The sequence below is a fragment of the Physeter macrocephalus genome, chromosome 20 (assembly GCF_002837175.3).
Source record: "Physeter macrocephalus isolate SW-GA chromosome 20, ASM283717v5, whole genome shotgun sequence".
Classification (NCBI taxonomy): domain Eukaryota; kingdom Metazoa; phylum Chordata; class Mammalia; order Artiodactyla; family Physeteridae; genus Physeter; species Physeter macrocephalus.
In genome coordinates, this window is record NC_041233.1 from 25,230,307 (window position 1) to 25,252,739 (window position 22,433).

The 22,433-nt window shown below is 52.6% G+C and overlaps 1 protein-coding gene across 18 annotated transcripts in view; it reads right to left on the reverse strand.

Annotated features, from left to right (window-relative positions):
* The window catches only part of CAMK2G (calcium/calmodulin dependent protein kinase II gamma), a 51,712-nt gene extending 29,484 nt beyond the window's left edge, over positions 1-22,228 (reverse strand). For 17 of the 18 annotated variants that reach the window (XM_028481036.2, XM_024132077.3, XM_028481040.2 and 14 more), the window contains exons 1-5: positions 22,064-22,228; positions 20,638-20,732; positions 9,580-9,639; positions 2,277-2,331; positions 1,346-1,411 (exon numbers count right to left, since the gene is read on the reverse strand). In XM_028481036.2, the coding sequence (XP_028336837.1) occupies positions 1,346-1,411; positions 2,277-2,331; positions 9,580-9,639; positions 20,638-20,732; positions 22,064-22,128 (341 nt within the window). In that variant the 5' untranslated portion in view covers positions 22,129-22,228. Of the gene's footprint in view, positions 1-1,345; positions 1,412-2,276; positions 2,332-9,579; positions 9,640-20,637; positions 20,736-22,063 lie in introns of those variants that run through there. The other variant, XM_055081496.1, reaches the window with a different exon arrangement.
* Positions 22,229-22,433: the final 205 nt, after the last annotated feature.

Consider the following 22,433-nt stretch of genomic DNA (forward strand, 5'->3'; position numbering starts at 1 on the left):
CTGGCATCTAGCAGGCAGATGCTTCTAAACCTACAATGCACAGGAGGGGTCCTAACGACAAAAAATTATCTGGCCCAAATGTCAGTAGCGCTGAGGCTGAGGAACCCTGGCCTAGAGAATGGAGCAGGTACTACCAAGTGTGTGCTGAGCTGGTGACCTGGACTTATTTTTCCTTCCTTTAAAATCTGATGCTGGGGCTTCCACAAGAGCCAAAGGGTCTTGCTGGGCTCCTGGAGGCTGAGGCTCAGGCCTCCCTATAGGACACAGCCCAAGAGTAGGCCAAAGAGACTTTAAGACTGAGCTGAAGAGGCGAGTCTCCACAGAAATATATAATTAGAACAGAGCCAAGCTAGCAGGGAGAGCCTTCTGGCCAAAAATGGCAAAAGTGCGAACTGTCCCAGCAGAGCCAGGCCAAGCCCACTGGTACAGTCACCCGCCCCGGCTCCCCCTCCTCCCCGCTAGGCTCCCTGAGCTATCACTGCCTCCTCCCGCCCAGAGCCTGGTCCTCCCCTGCTGGCACTGGAATTCATCTCCCACTTGAGAATTTTTCCTGAGGCTGAAGCATCTGAGGTTGATCAGCAAACATTGGCCTCTCAGGGTTGAGAAATCTGTGAGGAAGCTGTGCTCCCCCACCCTCCAGAGGCAGCCAGAGCTGCCACATATGCCTGAGAAGCTGCAGGCAGGATGATCAAAATCAGGTTGTAAGGACATCACCCGAGAGAAAACTCAGGGCAGGGGAGGAGCCGAGGAAGGAAAGGCAGGCCAAACAAGCGCCCCAGAGCTGTGGTGAGGGAGGAATTCTGCTGTGTCACACGAAGGAGCTGCCAGGGCTTCCTGGAGGGCTGGGGGCTGAAGGGTATGGCGGAGGAATGGTCCTCTAGCCTGCGGAGCCCCACATGGGGGCTGGTGATGGTGGTCAAGACACAAGGTGATTCAGGCTGAAATCTCCCAGGAAGGTTCCCTGGTTGGAATATTAACCCAGACATTTACACTCCTTTGGGACACAAACCATGTTTTCTCCATCTCTGGATCATCCCCAGGATGCCTCATATGCAGTAGGATTTGTCAAAAGAAAGAAGCAGGGATAGGGAGGGTCCTTGGGCCCTTGTGAGTAGGCGGTGGTGCAAAGAAAAGGTATTTCTGGTGTGACAGCATAAAGGAGATATGTAAGAGCTTTGCAAAAAAACTGATCTGGGAGTGCTGAATTATTAACTCCTAACAATACCCACGGAATGTAGCCTGAGTCCAGCTCTACAGAATCCTTGTCCAGATAAGAGCTCTTCTGATCTCCCCCAAAGACGATTCAAATAGGCAGGATGCCTGGCCCCCAGGGCCCTCATCTCACCTGGCATCAGCTTCACTGTAGTATTCTCTGGCCACAATGTCTTCAAACAGCTCCCCACCGGTAACACTGCAACCAACAAAGAGGGTCAGAGGAGGCAGGTCAGGTGTCCAACCCCAGCATCCAACAGGTAACAGGTCACACTGTACAACAGCTTTAGAGAAGTGTCAGCTCTACATGCATTTTGTCTGAGAGCCCAGAGCACGCCAATCCTTCAATGACATGGAGCTTCTCCTTGGGACAACATGGGTCCTCCCTTCCCCCTGCACATTTCTGTTTCTGTAACCTATAGATTAGCTACTACTCTGGTAAAGATGAATATACAGGCATCTAAGAGAAAATAATCAACCTACTCAAACAGTCATAGCTTTATTTGAGACCAATATGAATATGAAGATACAGCTGCCCAAGAATGACAGACCTACCACTGAAGTTGAAGAATAATGAGACCAAAGACACAGAGACCCAACCCGGAAAATACCAAAGAGGCATTTCTAGGAGGTGAAGAGCCACTTTTAAGAAATTAAACCATAACCAAAGTGGAGGAGAGACCAATGGGAGCCTAGTTTATGACTAATAAAAAGGTACCTTCAATTTCCCAGAATTTTTAAGGTCATGCAAAGACCTATGTTCTATTTCTCCACTAAGGACAACGAAACAAGAAAAAAGTATCTGCACAAGGTGTGCTGCTGAACAGAAATGCAAGAGCAATGCCATCCCGGGGTTCAGAGCCCGGGGGAGATACTGAGTGAGCAAGGAGACCCTCGGCAACCTGCCCATTACCAGAGGAAGTTCAGAATCAAACCCCTCTCCGCGGGCAAAGGAGGGGGACCCTCGGCAGAGGCTGAAGACCCAGTTTAGGCCTTTTTTCCAAGCCTTCCTCTTGAGCCGGCTGGAGGGAAAGGCCCCCACACCCTCAGAAAGCGGCACTTACAGGTCAAACACGAGGTAGTGAAACCCTTCTTCAGAAATACTGTCATGGAGGCGTACTGCAAGAGAGGAGATGGGGACAGAGATTAACAGAGAGAAAACCTGGAAATCCTACTCCTCTCCTCCTTGGCCACCCCAGCCCTGCCCCGTCCTGTCAGCCCCACAGGCTCTCTCCTGAGAATGGGCAGAGGCCCAGCAGCCCCGGTCCAAGGCAACACGGCCACAAAGCAGAGATGACCAGACCCCAGGTCCAGCGCTCTGGTCGCCACCTCAGACTGCCTACAATGTAGGCGAGAGACAGAAGCTTTGTGGCTAAGAAGTAAGACAGGACGGAGAAAAGCAAGAACCTTCTTCCCAGAGGGGCTGGTCCCAGAGAAGGTAGTCCTGGGATATGACATGTGAGGGTGCAACGCAAAGCGAGCAGCACCGAGAGACACAGACTGCAGGGTGACAGAGAATGACAAGAGGGGAGAGCCTGAGAGCCTGGAGTAAATGGGAACAGAAGAATTAGAGGGAGGGGAAGAAGTGGGAAAGGCAGAGCCCAGCAGGGAGGCGCGTGGAGGCAGGATGACGGATGGTGAGCACAGGAGGCAACACACAGATTCAGGCGACGACAACAATAACCATTTATTAAGTGCTCACTACGTGCCAGGCCTTGTGTTAGGCTCTTTCCGTACATTACTTATGCTACAAGCATTTCTTGAGTGACTACTGTGTGCTGGACCCTGTGGTAGATGGCGGGATTTAGGAAGGACATGGTACTGGCCTTCAAGGAGTTTATTATTCCTGATGACCACCCCGAGATAAGTATTACTCCCATTCCACAGATAAGGACACTGGACGCTCAGGGACATACAGTATCTTGCCAAAGGCCAAAGATGTAGTGGGTCCAAACGTGAACCCAGCTCTTTCTGACTCCAAAGACTGGTCCATATCACTGTTTCCTATAAGACACGTGGAGTAGTCCACACACCCAGACAACAAAGCAATGGAGCCCGGAGAGAAACCACTCACGAATGTGCCTACAACAGCATCAAAGACGGCTCCGAGAGGCTACTGCATGGAGCTGCAGTAAAGGCTGCAAGAAAAGGCTGGCGAGCAGAATCCTTTCCCACTCCCCACCTCCAGAGCTCGTGGGCAAAAGCTCAACCTAATGTGTTCTGAGGTCTCCTCTTCAAGCCTGTGCCCACAAAGCCACCTCGGGGTTAAATGCCAACCCCTGAGCATCATTCTAATGCAAACACAACTTTGTTTTGGCCAACCATCCTAGCTGCTCCTGTCCCTTCCCTCACCTGCACTCTCTTGATGGGGAGCCTATGTTCCAAAGGGCTTCTTCTGTCTGACCTTCACTCCATCCCTCAGCAGTTCCAGGAGCACCTTGCAGAGCACTTCAGGAATGGCCTGACACCAAACCAACCGGTGAAGTTCTTAGATACAAAGAAATCACAGTGCCTCTTCCATGTCTGGCTCCAACCAGCTCAAATGACAACTACCGTTTCCAGTGTGAGAGCGTTTCATCAGGGCTGAGGCACTTTCCTACATACCCTTCCCACCAAAGCAAGATCAGCCGAATGTAAAATACAGGCACTCAGCCGTCACTAGAGCCCTGTGGTTTTCCTCACTTGACAAATGAGGACTCAGGCCTGCCAGGGCTAGAACCAGGGCCTGACAATTGTTTATGCTTCATATGGCCAACCTTATTAGATCTGATCTGGTTACTCACCCCAAAATTCCCCCAGCACTCAGTATTTCTGCAATTTACCAATGGGATCAAAGGCAGGTGGTACTTCTAAAACCCCTCCTCCTCAAATGATTCTCTCCTATACTCGGGCACATAAGCTCATACTTCTCTAGGCCTGTGGGGGACAGAAGGAAGGAGCTATAGCCAGACCCCTGCCTCCCTTCCACCCTAACTGAGCCAGGCAAGCTCAGGTGAGCTCCCCCAAAGCCCGCCACCCTCCCTCCTCACTTGTGGGTCTCTGGCGGGAGTTGGTGTCTCATGCTGAGTCCTGCTGCAGTTGCTGCTCCCTTGCTTCCAAGAGGACTTTCCATTTAATTAAAAATGTGCTACTAAAAAGCATTAAAGTGTGTAATACAAATAATCCCCTGGAAATCAGCTGTCCCAGAAGCTAAAGACCAGCTTCGTTAGGGAGGTGACTAACAGGGCAGCAGGTACGATGCTAACAGCCACTCCCAGGGTAGTCCTGCCGCCTGGCCCTGCCTCCCCAGGATCCCTGCCCCCAGACCCAACCCCCAAACCCAGCACAGCAGGGCTGGGAACAGGGCAAAAAGGGCAGGCACCCACACCTCTGCCGAGACAGGGAGTCACTGGAATTTGCCCTTCTCCAGGAAGGCCACACACGGAGCCCAGGTGGGAGGAAGCTGGGAGGGGAATCAGAAGAGCAGAGCAGCAAAGGAAGACTAATCCTCCCAGGCCACCCAACCCAGAGAATGGCTTTGATGTGCGTCTCAGAGCATGGCACCACCAAGACAAGGAGGGACAGGTGTGGAAGGCTCCATCGCTGAGCAAGACTGCTATCTTTTCGTTTCCATTTGTAAAGAAAATTAACATGGGACTGAGAACAAGACGAGAAACTTGAATGAACCACTCTAGCTGCCAACCTAGCAGATTCTTGATAATAATGATCCAAATTACAATACCTAACTCTTAGTTGAGCTGTTTCAATGTGCTTGGCATTGTGCCAAGTGCTTTTACACATGTTATTTGACTGAACCCTTGCATTAGCTCTGTCGGGTAGGTACTTCTATCACCTCCATCTAACAGGACAGGAAACGGTGGCTCCAAAAGAAACTCACCCAAAGTTATACTGAGAGGCAGAGCTGAGACTTGAGGACAAAGCAAACTGACAGCAAGATCCCTGATTCTGTGGAACTTCCTGCCAGGGAGTCACTTTCTCCATCCTCTTAGGCAAAGGAGCTCCAACCTGTCCCCACTAGCCCTGGCCATTCTGATTCACTCAGCAGTGTCCATTCGGCACCTCCCTGAAGCAGGCGTGACTGTACATGCCACGGACACAGCTGTGAACAAGGGAAACCCAGCTCTGCCACCGCGCAGCCTCTGGGGGATCGGGGAAGATGGGCTTTAAAGAAGCTCCTACACAAATGCATAACCAAGCAGTACTGTGCTGAGGGCTGTCAGGGAGAAGTAAAGGATGCTATGGATGCATGGGGAAAAAAACAATCCAACACCCAGGCCATTCCACAGTCATGAGAGGGTACGAAGGCCAAGGAGGACCAGACCAACTCTAGACAGAAAAGGAGTATGAAGCATTTACTGCATTACAGTGATAAACCTAATTATTGTTCTTTACAAACTGTGGAAGGAAGAACAGGCCAAAAAAAAACACTCGATGTCTCATACCTTCAAGTACTGACAAAGCCACAACCCAAATTTTGTGGCTGTTTCCAATTCTTTAAAAACCACCCAACAGTATGCCACATTTTAACTAACAAACTTTGGTCAAAAAAGCACTGACAAAGTATCACTGTTCATGTCCATGGAAATAGCACAGTGGGAAGGAGGTCCTGTCATCCCATGGGCTGGTGAGGGATGAACACTGTCCTCCAGAAGCAGGTGGGCAGGGATTTGGGAGCTGCTCAGTTATGATCCAATATTTCCTTCTCTTTCTTTACAACTGCTTTTGGTACACTTACTATTAGCTGTATGGGCCCTGGGGCCTAGGTAAAACGCAGCCAGGCTTGAATAACTTGTGAACTGAGTTGGGTCTGGGAGTCTAGGAGGGCTCACTTCTGGGAGCTGGAATCTCCATTTTCATCATTTCCATTTATTTCCTAGGCCTCCTTTGCTTGCTGAACCTTCTCAGAACAACTCCACGAAGAGGCACAGATGACAAAACGGAGGCACAGGTGGGTAAAACCATGTGCCGGAGGTCACAGCTAACCAGCAAATTCCAGATTCAAACCTAGAGGACTTGACTCTAAAGCCACAGACCTTTGCTTCTCCACGTGCAGTCCATGGATCAGCAGTGTGAACATCACCAGGAGATGTGAGGGAGCTCAGGTCCACCCCAGACCTACTGAATCAGAATCTGAATTTTAACACAATCCCTAAGCGATTCACGAGCACATGAACGTTTGCGAAGTGCTGCTCTAAACCACAATGCTAGACTGTGATGAAACTGCTGGGGCAGCTCAGCACGAAGGAAGACAGAGTCTATTCATTAGAGGAATTTAGAGCAGGGAGCAAGCAGAGCACAGGTAGAAGACACTTCATTCAGACTTTAGATGATTAGCACTACTGCCGTTTCCTCCTCTCAACTCCACGCCTCTGGCCACTCTCCCAGGGCTGTTTTAGGTCCTGCAGGATGCCTAAGAACCAACAGGCTTTAAAAAAAAAAAAAAGTAGACTTTACCTTTCAGAGCAATTTTGGGTTCATAGCAAAACTGAGAGTAAAGTACAGAGAGCTCCCACCTACCCCCTGTCCCCACACACGCACAGTGTCCCCCAACATCAACATCCCCACCGGAGCAGTGCGTTTGCTACAGCTGATGAGCCAACACTGACACATCATTATCGCCCAGAGTCCATGGTTTACATTAGGGTTCACTCTTCCAACAGGCTTTCAACTCCTGGGGCAGAATATCTATCAGGGAAAAAAAACCGGGGGTGCCTGGCTCCTTGTACCAAATACCCTTCTGAATTCAAGTGCCTAAGAGTCTGACAATAACCAGAGGTGGACCATATGCTCTCTGCTCTCAGCTTCCTCAGTTCTGCATCACTCTTGGGCTGGTCCACTTGTATCCCTGAGGGATGGAGTTAGAGGCTAGAGCCAAAAGGGCCACAGCTCTGAAGGACGGAGCAGTGGAGAGAGGAGATGAATACTGAATTAAGGGGACAAAACTGCCTCCTCTTCTGCCACAAGCCAGGTCAGGCTCCATGGCAACCCCGCCTCCTGGACCTGCAGCTCCCCATCTCCAGGAGTCCTGGTTCCCACTGGACACCAGATAGCCTGGCTAGCCCGCTCTGCCAGGACACGGTCCTGACTCACCCTTGCCTCTCCCTGCCCTTGACCCCAAAATCGGGCCTCAGACCAACACGCCCAGCATCTGGGAGCAGTCATGAAACTGAAGCACAGTTCTACGCGATCAGACGCTGACAAAGGGAGTGTGCCTTGCCTGGCCTTCCCTGGGTCCTGCTCCCTCCCGAACAGAGCGGATGGCTGGGGTAGACGGTCACTCCATCTGCCTTAATTCTGAGCTGGGGGCAGGTGGTTAAAAAGAAAAAAAAGCGGGGGGGCTACCAAACCAAGTAAAGTCTAAAAGGTCAAAAAGTATATATATCTAATTTAAAAGAAAACATAAAAAGAAGGCTCGGGCATTATTCAGCTGGAATCCCAGTTTTGTACTTGCTGGTTGATTCTCGACTGTCTTCATCCTACCCTAACCCTGCTGTGGTCAACCATGCCCGTGTCGCAGGTAACGCAGACATGGTTCTGCCTCCTGCATCATCTACCCCACCCCTTGTTCTCCTCCCTCCAGGAGGACAATTCATCATTGCTCTACGAGTTGGTCACCTGGGACATAAGGAAAGGAAGTTGCTGTCCGCAGACCCTGAGACCCGGGACTGGAACACCAAAATGCTTCTGTGCTCGTGGATGGCTTTAGTCACCTACATTCTTTTTTCCTCCTGCTCTGGAACTGCTAGGACAGAGGTCACAAGCTCACAAAGCCTAGAGGGACCAGGTAGGCAGTACAAATGTGAGATAACAGCAAAAACAGTGGCCAGCGGGCTAAAGGGGCAGCCACTGCCCAACCCCAGCTGATTCCGGCCACATATGGATGTGGGCTCAGCAGAGCCAAACCTTCTGATTTGAAAGACTGGGAAATAGAATTTTTTTCAAAGTGTGAAATCTCGTTTTAAAATACTGGTAAACAATAAAAATATTTTTATGCCACCGAGCCGGCCAAACAAAAGCACGCCTGAGTTTGTGACTGCCGTTTTAGCTGCTCCTCTCATCCTTTCTCTTCTACCTAAGGCAGCACTTTGGTCCCCACCGTCTTGTTTGCAGGTGAGGGTCTAACTTCAGAGAGCTCCGGAAGTTCCAAACCCAGGACTTGTGGGCTGAGAGGTGCTGGCTCCGTGGAAGACTGCACCAGGCAAAGCTGAGCACCAGCTATGCCAATCTGCTTCGGGTGTAATCCAAGCTGCTGATTGCCATCTATAAAGCCCTGCATGGCTGCAGTTCTGGTTACCTCACAGCTCCTCTCCCCTTGGGCTGGAGTACGACCTCACTCTCCTACGTAAGAGCTCCCGGTGAGCGTTCCAGCCCGAGATCTGGGAAGCCGGAGGCTGAGTAGCTCTGGAGGAAGCATCGAGCTTCGGCAAGTCGCCTTACAGCCCCAGCTGCCAAGCCAGCGGAGTGGGAGGCCTCCAGGGCACTGCGGGAGCCCCGATATTGAGGCTGTGCCTGAGGAGCGCGGAAAACGTGTTGTCCTTTGTGATGATCACAGCTTTCAGGGAAAACCTAGGAGATGCTCCCTGCTCTGCCTCAAGTCAAGCCCGGGGCTTCTGCTCAGACACCGCAGCCAGCCAGTTTCTGTTCCCTCTGCAAGAAGCACCGAATTGGGGCCAGCGTTTTTGGCAAAGACTACTTCAGCTGAACAATGTAAAATGGAGCCGGAGTGGGTTGTGGCAGGCAAACCTCCTCGGCTTTAGAACAACCAACAATGTGCTCCTGTCCCCCATTGCAGGGTGGGAGCAGGGAGAAATCCTTTTATTTTTCTCCTTCTCCATCCGAGTGGCTCCTGCCATCCCATCTCCAGAGAAGCCAGGCGGCTGGGCAGCTTGCTTTCCCGGCTCCGGGGAATACAAACGGGAGCACCATGGAAACCCCCAGAGTGTGCACGACACCGCAACGGGAACAAAACTTTTTCAAGTCCAGAAACAAAATCCGGACCCTTTTATGACGGCCATGGAAGGCCCCTGGTGAGGGATGCTGGCAGGCTACTGGCCCAGAGCCTCACACGCCGAGGACCTGGACCTCAGCCCAAAGACGGAAGGAGAGGGGAAGAAAGCGAGTCTGAAACATATTCTGATACCTCACTCCCAGCCCTGAGACGGCACCACAGGGATGGAGACACTCAGGTCTCTGAACTAGAACACCCCAGAAATCTGAGCAATATATGGCTGCTATCCTGCTTGGGCAAAAAAAGACACCAGGCAAAGGCCCAGGGACAGAAGTGGTTCCCTACACAAAAACAGTGGATTTCTGTTGTCTCCAACTTCCACAAAATGCCCAAGAAATGCTCTATATAAGGGCACTTACCAATGTTTGGATGCTTCAAAAGTCGGCATATCCGGGCCTCACGTTCTAGTTTCTGGTGATCTAAGAGCAGAAGAGAGAAGACAAAAGCCATCAAACATCCATTCTATTTGTGGCCACCTGGCTATTCATATGCTTTCAATTCTTAGGCACCAACTATGCCCTTTTTACAATTTGCTGAATTAATACAGCAGGTCACGGCAATTCTGGAGACAGGTATTAATGACAACCTTTTCCTTATGAAGTGCCTTAGGAAAGCTTCCCAAGTTAGTGAGTGGCAGAGCCAGGATATGAATCCAGGTCTTCTACTAAAACTGGAGTGCTCTTTCCACCACAGCAGGGATTTCACTGGGCCAGTGTGTCCAGAATCTCTTCCGTGTTGGAAATACTAATAATAATGGCTAGGTTTTATTGAACAAGACCAGATATTGTGCTAGGAGTGCTGCATATATTCTCTAATACAGTCTTCATGGCAACCCTGAAACATAATGATGCTGACAATGAAGATGGTGATGATTTGAAAAAAATAATAATACTAGCTAACATTTCTTGAGAGCTTACTTCTACACCAGGCAGATACATATTTTAATTTAGTCTCAGAACAATGCTATGAGGTCGGTAGGATAATGATGCCTGTTTTGCAGAAATCCTGCTTCTCCCCAGGATGCTCTTGGCTGTCCACTGCTGGGAGCTCTGACCTCTTGGCACACAGGCTCTGGGGTTACTCTGCTTTGGTGAAATGACCAGAATCCAAGAGCCCACAAATCTAAGCAAGCTGTGCTGGTCAGTTCCTTCCCCAGGAAGGCAGAGCTCCAGGAAGTAGAAAGAGAGGCTGCTACTACTCAAAGCAAGGTGGCCTAGAAGCCCTGCCCACTCTACCCCCCCATCTCTACTTGCTGGAATCCTGCCAAAGTCACCTGCTTCACAGAGTCTTCCCTGTTCCTCCTGGTAGTCTGTGACTTCTCTCCACATGACCCACCCCCGTCTCCCACAGCACTTCTTATAATTCTCACATCACACATTAAATCTTTCGGTCACGAGCTCTTCAAAGGGTGGGACCTCTCTGCGTGATGCTTCCTAGAGTTCCTTCCATATCAGAGGCTTAATAACGGTTTGTCAATAACATTGACAGTATTAGTAAAAACTATTATTTACGAAGCATTTACTATATGCCAGGCAGAGGCACGGATTATCTTATTTCATCCTCACAGAAACCCTGTGAAGTGGAGGATCTGATTAGCTCCATTACACTGTAAAGGAGGAAACTGAGGCTTAAAAGGTTCAAGTAACCTGGCCAAGGTCCCACAGACAGGCAGTGGATACAGGTGGTCCTAGCCTAGAGCCCTCTTTCTCCATTGCTATGATGTGATGACGAGATAAAGAAAAGTGAGAGTATTAAGTAAAGACTCCAGGCTTTGGGGGGCATAGTCCAGTTCACCTCAACTTCTCCAGGTCCAGGCAGGTACCTTCCCATCCATAGCTGCCAAGCAATTCCCGCCTCCCTTGGTAGGGGCATCTGCCCATCCCACCTCTACCTAAATAGCAAAGAGCCTCTGTAAAGCATCCCATGACCCTCACAACCCTCACAACCATCTTACCAGGCAGGTGCATTGATTATCCCATTTCACAGATGATAAAACAGGCCCAGAGAAGTTAAATAACTTGCCCAAGATCCTACAGCAGGAAAGGGATACAGCTGTGATTTCAAGCCCAGGTCTGCCTGAGATAATGTACGGATTATAGATGAGAAGGAATTCATATTTATTGTTTCACCAACCACCCTCAGCTTTGTCCTAAACTTTCCCTCTAGGGACAGCTCTGCTTTGTGGAAGAAGGACATGGGGACAGGCAGAGATTAGTTCCTGCTGCCCAGCTAATCCAGCCCAGCTGTCCAAAGATCTGGGTCAGGCCTTCCTTCCCATCCTCGAGTTCAGTATGACCACTGACCAGGATGCAGCCAGAAGAACTCCAGGTAACCCCACATTGCCTGGGATCCCTCAGGGCCAGGGACCTTCAGAAGGTAGGCAGTTGAGGAAGCAGCACTAGCCCTGCCTGGTGGCAGGGGGGCTTGCTTCTTCCAGATCTGGGCAGAGGATATCAGGGCGACCCCACCTTCCTCCGCATCCCTGGACGTGGGATGGCAGTACCAAGCTAGTCACCGTAAAGCTGAAGACTCACCAGCCCTCTCTCTGACCACTCACCTCACACCCTCCAACCCACAACTCTCGGGCTTGGCTGCCCGGGCAGGTGCAGGAGAACAGTATCTTGCGATGCGGAGGTGGCAGCTGAGGGGAAGGCCCAGAAGATTAATGTTTATCTCCTCCCTTAAGACATTTACTGGCTAATAGTTACAGTTCCACAACAGCAACAGCACTAAAAATACGGGTGCTCTGGTTTTATCAGTGACTCAGAGTAAGAAGAGAAGAGACACAGAGTCACACTCTCAGCTCCTTGAATGAGATGCCCAGGGTCCAGAGGGTCCTAGATAGTCACTTAGTTCAACCCTAACTCCAAGGAGCTGAGCCCCACGTTCTGCCCAAGGCCTGTGTCTCCTCTGAACCTTGGGCTGCGTCTTGGTCCTTGCTCTGATCCTTAGTCATGGAGTCTGACCATTAACACATCAGCTTTGGAGTCAGAGAGCCCCAGGCTGAGTCTCAGGGCCGCCATGTTGGGTGAGTTATTAAACCCATCTGAGCCTCATTCATTCACTCAGAAAATATTTACTGAGGCCTACTATGTGACAGGCACTGTTCCAGACGCTGGGGATATGGCAGTGAACAAAAGAGATAACAATCTCCACCCTCATCGAGCTGATATCCTAGAGGAGCTGGTGGGGAGGGACAGAAAGTAACAACTGGATGGTACGTTAGATGTCGTGGTAAGTGCGATGGAGAAAAATAAAGCAGGGAAGCGGGAGAGTGGACACTTAAAACAGGTGGTCAGGGAACACCTCAGCAAGGAGGTGACGTTTGATTAGAACCCGAAGGAGGTGAGAGAGTGAGCCAGGCACACAACTGGGGAAAAAGTTTCCTCACTTCTAAAATGGAGGCAGCGATATCCGTGGATTAAATGATGTATTTGGGTAAACGCTCAGCACAGTGCCTGGCACACAGGGAGAGCCTCCTTTCCAAGGGCCCAGTGATAAGACGGATGAGACCTCCCAGGCTGGGCTTGTGCCCATGGCCATCACCAGAGACACAAGAGAGTCGGGCCCACTCTCCCTCAGCCTGGGCAGTCATGGGGTCCACAGCACAGCAACTGAACCCTCCGACCTGGCTCCATCACAGCCTCCTGTTTGAGGGTGGCCCACCTGTGTCTAGAGCCTACAGGGGAAGGTTAACAACAGGGGCTCATCAGACAGAGGACAGCCCAGGAAATGCCGCTGCCCATGGGATCCCTAGTCTTCCTCGGCCTCAGCCTTGCTGGCTGTGGCGCCCTGCCATCCCGAAGCTCTGCTCAATGAGCCGTGTGGTTTCTGCTTACCACGCTCTCTGCCTCCTTACCCCTCGCACAGCCAGCCAGCACCCCACCTCTCCAGCTGTTGTCTCTTGTCCCTTTCCCCCCTCACTTCCGGTCCTGTTGTCCCCTCCAGGGCTGCTCCATGTCTGGGAAAAAGCAAAAGGCTCCACCCCAGCAGCAGCGGTGTTTGAGGAACAAGTAAGGTTTGCAGAGCACCTTTTCCAGATGCAAGGTCTGTCCTGTAAACTCGCATCCCCAGCCCCAAAAGGGGTAAGGCCACTGAACTGGCCTGGTCCACAGTGGTAGGTCCAGGTCCTGGCTTGGCATCCCAAGGTGATAACACATCAGCCGGTGCTCTTGTCACAAAGGCAGCCTTCTCCCTTGAGACCCCCCTCCTTCCAGTGACCACTGAGCTTGCCGTTCCTAGGGAACAGCCCAGACCTTCCAAGGCTGACCCTCTTCCCACCCACCTTTCAACTGGGCTCATCCCCACCCCCTCACACGGCCCAGCCCCCCCTTCCTGTTTGACAACGGCCACTTCCCGCTTTTGCACAGGGCCACTTCCTGCCTGCCTGTGCACTACTGCCATGGAGAGACCCACCCCTGCCGGCCTTCAGCCCGGCTCCAACCATAGCCCTCTGCAAGGATCTCCCCTCAAAAGCAGAGGGGGCAACAGGAGCAGAAAGCAGAAGCGGCCGTTATCAAGATCCCGCTTCAGCCTTTCCTAACAGCCCACCCAGGGCAGAGCCAGGCCCTGGGACACAAGGATCCCTGGAGGCCTCACCTCTCCCGCTTCCTGCCCAAGCGCTTCAAGACTTGGTTCAGGGCACCACAAAGGCCGAATACCCTTGACAAGGAGGGCAGCAAGGAGTGACCAGATGCAGAAAAGAGGAAGCAGACAGTGAGGAGACGGTGCATGGCAAAGTGGGGGCAGAGCCCTAGAAACATCTCTCCATTAGGACCCCAGGGGAGATGCCCACTCCAAATTTACTTTCCTTCCCCAACAGGATCGGGGCCCAGGGAGGGCCGTCCAGATTCTCCACAGCCCTGCAGAGACACGCTGGCTGATTTAGTGACATTTCTCTAAAACCACGAATGCCAGCACCAGCTTCAACGAAGATCCTACTGCCATCTAAACATACAACACACTGTAAGTGGGAAAGGACACAGAGCCCTGCTCTGGCTATGGGGACTCTCCCCAAGTTCCAACCTCAATGACACCCTTGACTTTTCAAAGGGTATTTCAAAGGTCTGTGCCTGTGGCCCCAACATGGGTTAGGAAAAGCTTCCCAGAGCCTATCAAGTTCAGATGCTCGATGTGGGTCTCTCCTCTTGTTGCTCTTCCAAGTGCCCCCCCACCTCCAGGCCCCCCCTGGAGATATCGCTCCTAGGAGTATAAACAAGGGCAGCATAGGGATTTGGTGTCATAATCCACATTTTCCAGCTGCTTATAAACAGCCCCTGGCCTTGGGCACCGACTAGTGGGAATCCCAAGCCACAGTCTCATTGACCTTACCCTGACATTGTGATGCCACATCCCTTCCTCTTTGAATCTCACTCTCAAGGTGCAAAGTCCCCAGTTAAGAGCAAAGTCCGTGTATCATGTAAGAGCAGGGGCCACAGCTTCTAATTCCTTCACACCCATACACCCGGGGACTAGCCGAGGGCTGTGAATACAGTGAGACGGAGCCTGAAATGTGCTCACGTCAACCCCCGGGTCTCTGTCCTTTAACCTGGTTGTCCCCTCCTTCTCTTCAGTCCTAACTTGAGCAGTTTTAACTGGGTGACACAAAGACCTGAGCCCTACTTTGGTCTCTGAATCTGAAGACAAGAGAAGCTTTAACTAAGGAGGAAAAGGAGGGAGGCACCAAGAAGTGCCCCACAGTGAAAGTCTCCCAAACTAGCTGGGACAGGGAAAATCCCCATGGGGTCACTAGCAAGCCCCAAGAAGGCGAGGCTCTGCCTCTGGACACTCTCAAGGGCCAGAACAGGGTCAGCTGCCGAGTTCTCCATGCCCCTGGCAGGGCTCTGGGTGCCTGCAGCCTTTGCCCACTGTTTTGGTGACATTTCCTTCATGGTAACCAGCCCCAAGTAAAACATCCCAGGAAGCAGCCCCTAAAAATAGCTCCTCCCAGGGCAGCAGCAAGCAGGGGGAGGGGAAAGAGAGGGAGGAGAAGAGAGGGGAGCAGATGGGAAGCTGCTGCTGCTGATAGAGCCCAGGAAGTAGAGGTGGTGTTGGGGGGAAGTGGCTGGAAATATCCCCATCATAGAGCGGTCTCTACCCACAGAGGTGGTTACAGATGACAGCAAGACCTAGCCAGCAGAAAGGAAGGACTTGCTCCACTGGGCTTAGAGCTCTGGGCCTAGATGGCGAGGTATGGGGGTGATATATCAGGATTTATCACAGAAACAAAATATCCAGAATATGTATTTTAAAGGGAAGAGTCAAAGGGTAAGCGAAGTCCATACTGCTTAAGGATGCTGGGATCTGAGCACTGGCAAAATCACTGGCATGCCTACGTCTCAAAACAAACCAATCTTTTGTGTCTTGGTTTCCCCACTGGCTGTGGGACAGATCTGGCTGGCCAGGGGCAGAAGACAAAAGGCCTCTGCCGAGAGGCACTCAGAAGGTGCAAAGTGCCCATTTCTTCCTGTCACCACCCTTTTGGCACCCATGGGATCAGGCCCATGTCAGCCCGCCAAGGCTGTCCAGAGAGCAGCAAGCACAGAGATGGGGCAGAAGCCTGTCACACCCACTCCTCCCCTTCCCTGTCTCCAGCCTCAGCAGAGAATGGGGTCAGTCACTCACCTCTAGGGTTTCAGCACAGCCTCAAAGCTTGGAGCACAGCTCCTAACAAGGGACCAGAGCAAGCAGCAGGAAGAAGCAAGCAGCAGGGCTTCCCCTACAGGATGGGGCCACCTTCCAACCTCCATCTCCACCCTATGATGCCAGCACCCCAAGTCACTCTGGAAAGGGGTGGGAGGGCAGGGAGGCAGGCCAGTGTTGTGCGAGCTAAGTGACACAGCTCAAAGCATGACTGTGTGATGAAACTGGCCCTTGGCACAAAGAAGGGGCCTCCAGGCTGCTTCCTCATCTACCCAAGGGGAAGAGTCAGAGGAGCTCCTTCACTTATATACAGGATGCCCATTTCTCTGTCAACAGAAATTGGTCTGTTTTATCCTCAGGAGGAAAGCACGGCTTTGTATCTAATATCTAATCTCCTTAAATGCTTCCTAAAGTCCCAGAGTCCCAGCGTTCCCGTGCATAGATTTCTCTTTCTTCTGCCCCTCCCTCATTGCTGTATCACCCTCCTTTCTCTTCATCCTTAACAGGAAAGTCTCACTTGGAGATACCACAGGGGACACAAATGTCATGGGGGCTACTCAGGCCAACACTATGGGGGTGGAGACTTTTAGCTGGCACCACCCAGGGGGATCCTATTTCACTCCTCAGGGCCAGCTGGACCCAGAAAGGGACAGCCTTTGCCCTTCTGGTGGCCAACATGCCACAACTCCAGCCACTCAGCTTGCCACAGCCTTGGACACGAACTGACACCCCAATCTGGGGGCTCAGAAGCAGGCCTCTAATCACAGAACAGCCCGTGTACACAGATGGCCACATACCGGCCAATACACCACCTGGAGAAGGCTGGGCTAAGGTGTGTCTGGTAAATCTCAGAGAGCATGGCAACAGCAACTGTCACAGCTGTCGCTGATTTTAGACAGCATTTCTTAAAGTGTGGCTCAGGGTCTACCTGCATGAAATTCACTAAGGCACTTGTTAAAAATGTAGATTCTGAGGCTCCACCCCAGACCTCCTGAAGCAGAATCTCTGTGGATAGAGCCCAGGAATGTGCATTTTTAACCAGTCTTCAAGGTGATCCTCTTGTACACTAAAATTGAAAATTGCTGCTTAGAGGAAGTCCCAACATTGCCCTATAAGGCCGTTTATGACACGGAAGGAAGATGATAAGCTGCACTGTCTTCCTATATCTCCCACCTGCTTTATTCTCCAAGCACAGGTCTTTAACCTCATCTGTCCTCCCCTACAGCTGTGTCAGGCCTACAGCCTGGCTCCGTGGATGAGAAAGGGGGAACCTAAGCCAGCACCAGGGTACAAGGGATCCAGCAACTTGGCTATGAGTTTCCTGAGCGCCAAAGCCAAAAGGCCACCAGCCTGGTTACACAGTCCATTCACTCAACAAGTATAGGAGGCTCAATATGCATCAGGCACTTTGCTGTATCAATATCTATCCAGCCCCGCTCACACCAAAGTAAAAGAAACAGATATGGTTCCTACCTTTACCTCCCAGGTCCTGGGGAAGGGGAAAGCTTTTGCTTACATTTAGCTTCAATAGAAATTTCTTCACATGGGGTATACAGATTAAATAAATAAATAAACAAAGCAAGCGCTATAACAGATTTCATAATATTGTTTCCAATAGCACCTCTTAGTAAGGCTAAGTATCCCATCATAGTGAAAGCAACTGGAATTCAGATAAATGGTCCAAATAGAGAAGTTTCTTATGACGTGAACTGCTCCAAAGATAAATCCTAAACTATGTAGAGAAAAGAAAGGACCATTTGCCCTTCAACTGTAGCAATATGGGAAATGCTTTGGATATAAGCAAGAGAGTGGGATATAAAATGTTATGCTCCACGAGGTGAAAATCTATATGCATATGAATAAAGATAAGAAGAGAATATGAAGATTTAAAAATAAAAAAAGACATAAGGGCTCAGGCTTCTGGGGGAGGGGGTGCTCTTAAATCTTAAAATAACGACTTATCATTGCCATCACCTGGCCCACTAGCTCTGCATCCAAGCCTATTTTAAATGCCTCCTGCAGCCTAGCTGAGAGCTAAGCTTGGAACCACCGGCTCCCTTAAGAGCCCCAACTCTACACCTACTGCTGTTCCAAAGCAAATGGAGTGTCGTTATGTGACTTTCAGTGACTCTACGTAGACAGGCCCGCAGACAACACAGCACTCAAGGGTCAGCCACGTGAACTCCCTACCTTGTCGCACAGCCACCACCGTGGGCCCCCAAGGCCACCAGGACAAGAAACAACAGAGCAAAAGAAGGATTCCCATCCAGAGCTGACCCCCCAGAAGACCAGGTGATCTCTCCCCATGCCTCCTGGGCCACCTTACCATGGATGCCAAGGAGAACCAGCCCGATACGCTTTTTCACTTGGCAGCACAGAGGATCACAAACAAGAAAGATAACGGGCAGAGAGACTCAGCAAACACAGCAAGCTCCTTCAGACCCTCATGGATGACCCTGGTGGACCCACCACATTCCCAGACACAGAAATCCAACACCTGTGGAGCCCCAGACAGACAGACAGCGACGAGTGAAACCCAGCCCCAGCTGCTGCACCTTTATAAAATATACAGCGTAAACTGAGAGGCTGCAGGGAAGCCACGGCCTTCACTCCCTAACCCCATGGGCACCAGCCTAGTGGGCACTGGCCCAACCCTCCCCAGGAGCTCACACCTCCCACGCCCACACCTACAGCACAGCCCCTGGATGGCTCCCTCCATCTCCAAGACAACATCCTCCCACTCTCAACCTCCAAACAGTACGGGCACTTACATATCCCTGAACTCTCTTGTTGGCATCTGTGCCTATCAGCCAGGACCAGGCCTCTGTCCCAGAGTTAACCTGGCACACAGGCCACACAGCAGAGCCCCAGTTTTGGCAAAACCATCTCGAGAGAGGGGGAGTTGCTGCCTAAAGCATATGATCTTACACAAGAATCTTCTTGAGGAGAAAAAAATCAAAGAGAAATGAAACCTCATCCCATTTGGGCAGGGAAAGAAAGGTATCAGCTGGGAAAGATGGGACAAGGTTGAAAGAAGGTGAGGAGTGGGAAGGGACATGATCACATAGGTTAGGGAAGTTCAGGTGGGTAGGGAAGGAGTAGAAAATGATGGCCCAAGGCAGGCAGCTCCACAAAATCACCACACCAGCTATCCTCATCCCAGAGTTCAGTTCCCAGCTGTCTCTCTCTCCCTCCCTCACCCCTGGGTCAGAGGACAGTGGTGCGATGAGGAAAGCAAAGCACTGCATCATTAACTGGAGACACCAGACACCAGCCCCATTTCTGATGCACCAGGGCTATGCTGTGTGGGAACGGGGAGGTATCCATTCTCAAACCGTCATCCTTGCCTGCGCCCTGCATCCTTGGCCAGAGGATGTCTGCCAAAGAGTCCAGCCCACCGCATTGTCCCGCCTCCCCATGGAAGGAGGGCATCTGACTGCCCACATATCTCTATGGCAACCATCGCCTCTGACTCAAGGTACCCAGAGAGAAAGAAAACAAACAAATAAGTCAACTTAATAGCCAATGTAGAGGAACAGCAAGAGACAGGGGCTGGGAGGGAGACAGCAAGACAATCCCTGCTTGTGGGGATGGAGAGAGGCCCTCCCAGCCAGGAGGCAGACACAGCCCTGCTAAACAGGTCCCAGAATAATTGACATGACAGAAGCCCCCTGTCATTTTATAGCTTCTCCAATGCTCAGGGACATCTATTACATCTCTTATCCCAGAGACGCCGAGGTCATTACTAGCCATGGCCCACATCTTCTCCAGGGCATCTAGTCCTGGCTCCTAATACGTTTATCGCATCCTATTGCCTAGTCTTAATTCCTTTCTATGAGTCTCATAACCTTTGTCTTGGTGCTACACCCTGCAGCTCTCGATGACCTGACCCATCTACATACCTCCATACTCACCATACCTGTTCACAGAGCACTTCACACATTGTTGGGTCTATACCTATCAGATGAGGTGAGTTTGGCAAGCACCCAATACAAGGTGCAGAGAGTGTAGGTTCAAGGTGTGAGAGACACGGCCCGACCCTCCTGGCCTCAGGTACTTGGAAGGATCTCACACGTTAGGCCCTCAGGCCTGTGCCTTCACAATTCTCAGATCCCGAGGCCAAGCTGCTCCCACTCCAACCAGGCCATTGAGATTTCCAGACCATGAGGCATCAGCCTCCACCCAGGACAGACTGCATCTGCTGTTGCTGCATCACCAACTTTGTAATTTGATCAAAAAAGCAATCAAGTTCATCTGGCAGGATTTGTTCCTGAGAAGCCCTCGCCAGTAGCAGCCTCCCCTGATGTTTACAGATTCCCTTCCCCTGGGAGTCTGTTCTGCCGCCTGCTGGGCAGGGGGAGGCTGGATTTGTGAGAGCTGTTCACTTACTGCATGTTCATCTTAAGTCCCCACTGGGGCATAGGGACTCGGACAGGCCTGGAGTGGTTACCACTGCCCCAAACACAGACTCCAAATGACCCCGATGAAGAGCTAGCCACCCACCACTCCCCATATCCTCCACCTCCATAAAAACCAAACTCCCTTGAGCCTTCACAGACTACTCCTCCCAGCAGCAACCTACATCTCTTACATCTTCATTCTTCTCTACCTGTTCCCCATACAATTCCTTGCCTGGTTTCAAAGTCCACCCACCCTGAAATCCCAACACTTCTCCAAGTGCTAAAACGCACAATCCCCAACTCCTGGAGCATCTTCAGAAGAATCCATAGCCCTTGGAGGCACCCTTCGGAGAGACCAAGACGGGGAATACTCACCCCGGGCAGATAACTTCTTGGTATTGATGATTTTTGCTGCATACTCCTGCGTGGAGGTTTTCTTCACACACCTGCGGACCACAGAGAAAGCACCCCTGGAGGGAGAAGGGGGAAAGAACTGGGAAACGGAGCAAACACACTTCAGGTCTGAGGACAGTGATGCTCCCAGCACCAGACCTTTAGTCAAAATCACACACACACCCCACCTTAGTACCTATCACCATCCAACATGGGGCAGAAGAATATGGCCTCTGCAGGACACTCAACAGATGTGGGTGTAGGACCACCCTACTCCCACACCCACATCTAGTTCTGGGCAAATCAACAGCCCTAACCTCAGGCTGTGCGTCAAGCTGGTGGCAGATGCTTAAAACACACACCTGCTGCATCTCACGGACAGCCCCGGAGAAGGCAAGAGACCCTGCCCTTTTCTCAGCAGGAATAGTTGGGGGTAGGAGGAGAGATTAGAAAGAGGGTATAATCCCCTGAAAGAGAAATCTCCCTAAACCATGGGGGAAGGTGAGGAAAGTGAGGCTCAAATCCCCCTCACCCGGCTTCATCCCACTGCATCCTGGCTCAACTGACAGCAGAGAAAGAGAGGATCCAGTTGTGGGTCTCAGACATCAACAGCTCCCCTTCCCCATGATATTTCCCTCTACGTCCGCGCCCCCCCCTCCCAGTCCCCCACGGGAGCTCCCACTCTCCAGCTCTGAAAACATCTAGGGGGGCGGGCAGGGCGGGGGCTGCAGTGGCCGGGCTCGCCGCCGCGGGTGGGGGTTGGGGGGCTGGGGCTGCTGCAGCGGCCTGCTCAGTGCGGAGGGGAGGGGGATGCTGCGGCTGCGGCGCGCGGCTCCCGGGACCGCTGCAGGGATGGGGGGAGGGGACGGGGGTGCTGCAGCACTGCCCAGCAGTGGGGCTGGGTTCCTGGAAGCTGCACTAGCCGGGGGCGGGGCCGGGTACCAAATATCCCCCCACACCAGGGCACCGCAGCGGGGTTGGAGCTGTAGGGCCGGGGAGGGTCCTGAGTGCCAGGCGCGTGGGACATAGGACGGGATGCTGAATGAGCTCCTGAACTGAGGGGGAAGAGGGCAGCGAGCAGGTGGGATCGGGCTGGGGGCCGCCTGAAGGCTGCAGGAGGGGCGGGGCTGGGGGGCGCCCAGGAGCGCTCCAGGGGCTGCAGTCCCCGCGGCAGCGCGGGGTGCAGCAGCCCGGGCAGCTGCTGCAGGGCGCGGAGGGCGCTACGGGGCAGGGAGCTGGGGGCGACGGGGCCCCCGGAGGCGGCTGGCGGGAAAGGCTGGGGGTGGGGCGGGCCGAGGGGGCGCTGCAGCGGCTGGTGCAGGGCCGGGGGGCGGGGCGAGGAGCCGCATAGCGCCCGGGCGGCAGGGGCAGGGTGGGGGGGCCCCGGCGGGCGGCGGGCGAGCCGTACTTGCCGAGCTCCTCGAAGAGCTGGTAGTCGTCGGTGAAGCGGGTGCAGGTGGCGGTGGTGGCCATGCTGGCGGGCGGGCGGACGCGGCGGTGCAGCCCGCGCCAACGTCGGTGCACAGTCACCGCCGACCGGCCGAGGGAGCAAGAGGAGGAGACGGGGCTGAGCCCGGCAGCACCGCGAGACTTTACCGGGGAGAGCGAGGGAGGGAGGGACACCCCCGCGCAGCCCGCCCGCCCCGCCCCCAGCCCCGCCGGCCCCACGCCCGGCCCCAGCCCGCCCCCGGGGAGGGGCCTCCCGCCGCCGGCCCCGCCCCTCCCAGGGAGCCGCCTGGGCTGGGTAGAGCTCGCGGGGGAGCGAAGGGGAGGCGCGG